At 50.6% G+C, this 2,779-nt stretch overlaps 1 protein-coding gene across 1 annotated transcript; it reads left to right on the plus strand.

Moving 5' to 3' along the window:
- The first annotated feature begins 641 nt into the window (after window positions 1-641).
- Window positions 642-1,757, plus strand: LOC119303445 (probable glutathione S-transferase GSTU1). The gene has a single exon (XM_037580574.1). The coding sequence runs from the start codon at window positions 732-734 to the stop codon at window positions 1,398-1,400; it is 669 nt and encodes a 222-aa protein (XP_037436471.1). The 5' UTR covers window positions 642-731; the 3' UTR covers window positions 1,401-1,757.
- The last annotated feature ends 1,022 nt before the right edge of the window (window positions 1,758-2,779 follow it).

Here is a 2,779-nt window from a genome sequence, read left to right on the forward strand (position 1 = left end):
TGAGTTGAAACCATGCAATGGTCTGGTTTGCTTATCTATCTAGGTTAAGAGCTTAATCGATTTGGTACCAATAATTAGCAAGTCAAATGTTGGCAGATCTACAAAAATCGGTTAAAATTGCTTGACTACCAACTACAACGCCCTTATACTACTATTATTATGTATCGGAGGGAGTAATTCTCACCATCTCTAAAAAAATTGGCAACTTTAGATTGGCAGTGCCGAATCTTGGCATTAAATCAAAAGTAACTAATTTCCCCTCAAAATTAAATGCAATCCCGCAATACCAGGCTAGTACTAGCTCCTTTCGATGACGTCACCCCATATCACATCTTTCCCCCAATCCAGGATCCCCGATCTTCTCCGCCGACGTGCCCGCAGCCCGCGGTGTGGCCTCCCAGCCAGCCAGCCACTCGTCCCGCTCACACAGACGTGCCATGCCGGCCCATGCCCTCGTGCGCCGGTTACGTGACGCAAGCGGTGACACACCGAACGAAGGCCCAGAATCCTCCAGCCGGTACGTACACCACCCGTTCGATTCGATCTCCTCTCACACACGTTCTAGCTCTAGTCAAAACGTGCCAGACTATTCCGGATACACACGATCCCACCCTCCCCTCCCCCCTATAAATCCTCCGCTCACCTCATCTTCATCCTCACTCATCACCCACACAGCCTACACAACACAAACACAAGCACAGATCGGTCGAGATTCAAGGCAACCGGGAGCAATGGCGGGCGAGAAGGGGCTGGTGCTGCTGGACTTCTGGGTGAGCCCGTTCGGGCAGCGCGTGCGCATCGCGCTGGCCGAGAAGGGCCTGCCCTACGAGTACGCGGAGGAGGACCTGATGGCCGGCAAGAGCGACCGCCTCCTCCGCGCCAACCCGGTGCATAAGAAGATCCCGGTGCTCCTCCACGACGGCCGTGCCGTCAACGAGTCCCTCATCATCCTCCAGTACCTGGAGGAGGCCTTCCCGGACGCGCCCGCTCTGCTCCCCTCCGACCCCTACGCGCGCGCGCAGGCCCGCTTCTGGGCCGACTACGTCGACAAGAAGGTCTACGACTGCGGCTCCCGCCTCTGGAAGCTCAAGGGCGAGCCGCAGGCGCAGGCGCGCGCCGAGATGCTGGACATCCTCAAGACCCTCGACGGCGCGCTCGGGGACAAGCCCTTCTTCGGCGGTGAGAAATTCGGGTTCGTCGACGCCGCCTTCGCGCCCTTCACCGCCTGGTTCCACAGCTACGAGAGGTACGGCGAGTTCAGCCTGCCGGAGGTGGCGCCCAAGATCGCCGCGTGGGCCAAGCGCTGCGGCGAGCGGGAGAGCGTCGCCAAGAGCCTCTACTCGCCGGACAAGGTCTACGACTTCATCGGCCTGCTCAAGAAGAAGTACGGCATCGAGTAGGCGCGCCGACGGACGGACGGACGGGCCATGCAGGCGACAGCCGGCCCGCCGTCCGGAGGAAAGCAACAAATAAATCAGGGAGCGATTTGGGTGGCCTACAATGCGTACGTCTGGATAGAGTATTTCTTTCTTTCTTTCTTCGTGGAATAAAGTGCTCCGTGTGTGTGTGGTTGGTGGTTGTTGGTTGGATCAGTCAGTGTGTGTGGGTGCGTGTTGTGTACTCAGTACTCGTGATGTGTGTGTGTGTCAATGTGTCAACCCTGGTCTTCGGTGGGGGCAGCACCGAGTTGCCACCTGCCATTCCATTTCCATTCCGGGCGATGAATAAATTAAAAAAGAGTCTCATTTGTTTAAATACGGACCGTCTACCAAACACTCACAAGGGTACGCTGGTGCGGAAGCAGACCGTCTTTGCGATCCGCTAAATCGTCGGATTCTCGCTATGTTTTAAGTTTTTTTTTTTCAAGTGTGTCTAGGGCACATCTAGATGTGCTTTAATTATTGCACATCTAAATGAGTGAATCAAGTATAAAGAGAAGAAGAAGAAAAATTCACACGAATCTCAACGTAAGATCAATGACATAGAATTTAAATATACAATACTTATGACACATCTAGAAATGCTTTAACAAAACTGTTTTTTAAACTTGATCATTAAACTTGTGGGATTCCTCACATGGTTTACGTTTTGAATTTCTGAAACTCGATAATTTTACAGTATTGCTAAAGCACATCTAGATATACCATAAGTATTGCATATCTAAGTCCTATGCTAATGATCTTACATGAAGATTCGTGCAACCATTTTTGCTAGTATTTTTTCTTTTTCTTTCTAGTTTGATTGAGTCATTTAGATGTGCAATAACTAGAGCACATCTAGATGTGCCCTAGACACATTCATAATTTTGTTGTTCCCTTCTAATATTACTACTGTGTACTAGTATAAATGTCTGTGTGTTGCAACAGGCTTGAAATCTTGCAAGCCTGCTCCATGTGTCATTAGGTACAATTTCTTGTTTTACCCCACCATGGAGTAGTTGGAATCGCTGTGATTTACTCCCTCCGATTCTTTTTTCTCTGCGCATAAGTAGCGTTCCAGATACCAAGAAGAGCCCAGCTGGTTGTTTTTTGGACTGTTTTACCCTTGTGCATGCATGGAAAGCGCTGGACATTTTCAGTTACTGCATGCATTGGATTGGCCGGTCCATGTGGCTCCTCTTATCTCTCCCAGACCCGCAGTACGGGCCCGCTGCATGGCGTGATTCATTGGCTGCCATTTCGTTGCAGCTGCCAAAGCAATGCTAATTACTCCGGTCAAAGGAGGGTATGCTCGGAAACTTGCCAACGCGCGCAGACTATTAAGGAAAAAATCAAAATAA

This window comes from Triticum dicoccoides, chromosome 5A, assembly GCF_002162155.2.
Source record: "Triticum dicoccoides isolate Atlit2015 ecotype Zavitan chromosome 5A, WEW_v2.0, whole genome shotgun sequence".
Classification (NCBI taxonomy): domain Eukaryota; kingdom Viridiplantae; phylum Streptophyta; class Magnoliopsida; order Poales; family Poaceae; genus Triticum; species Triticum dicoccoides.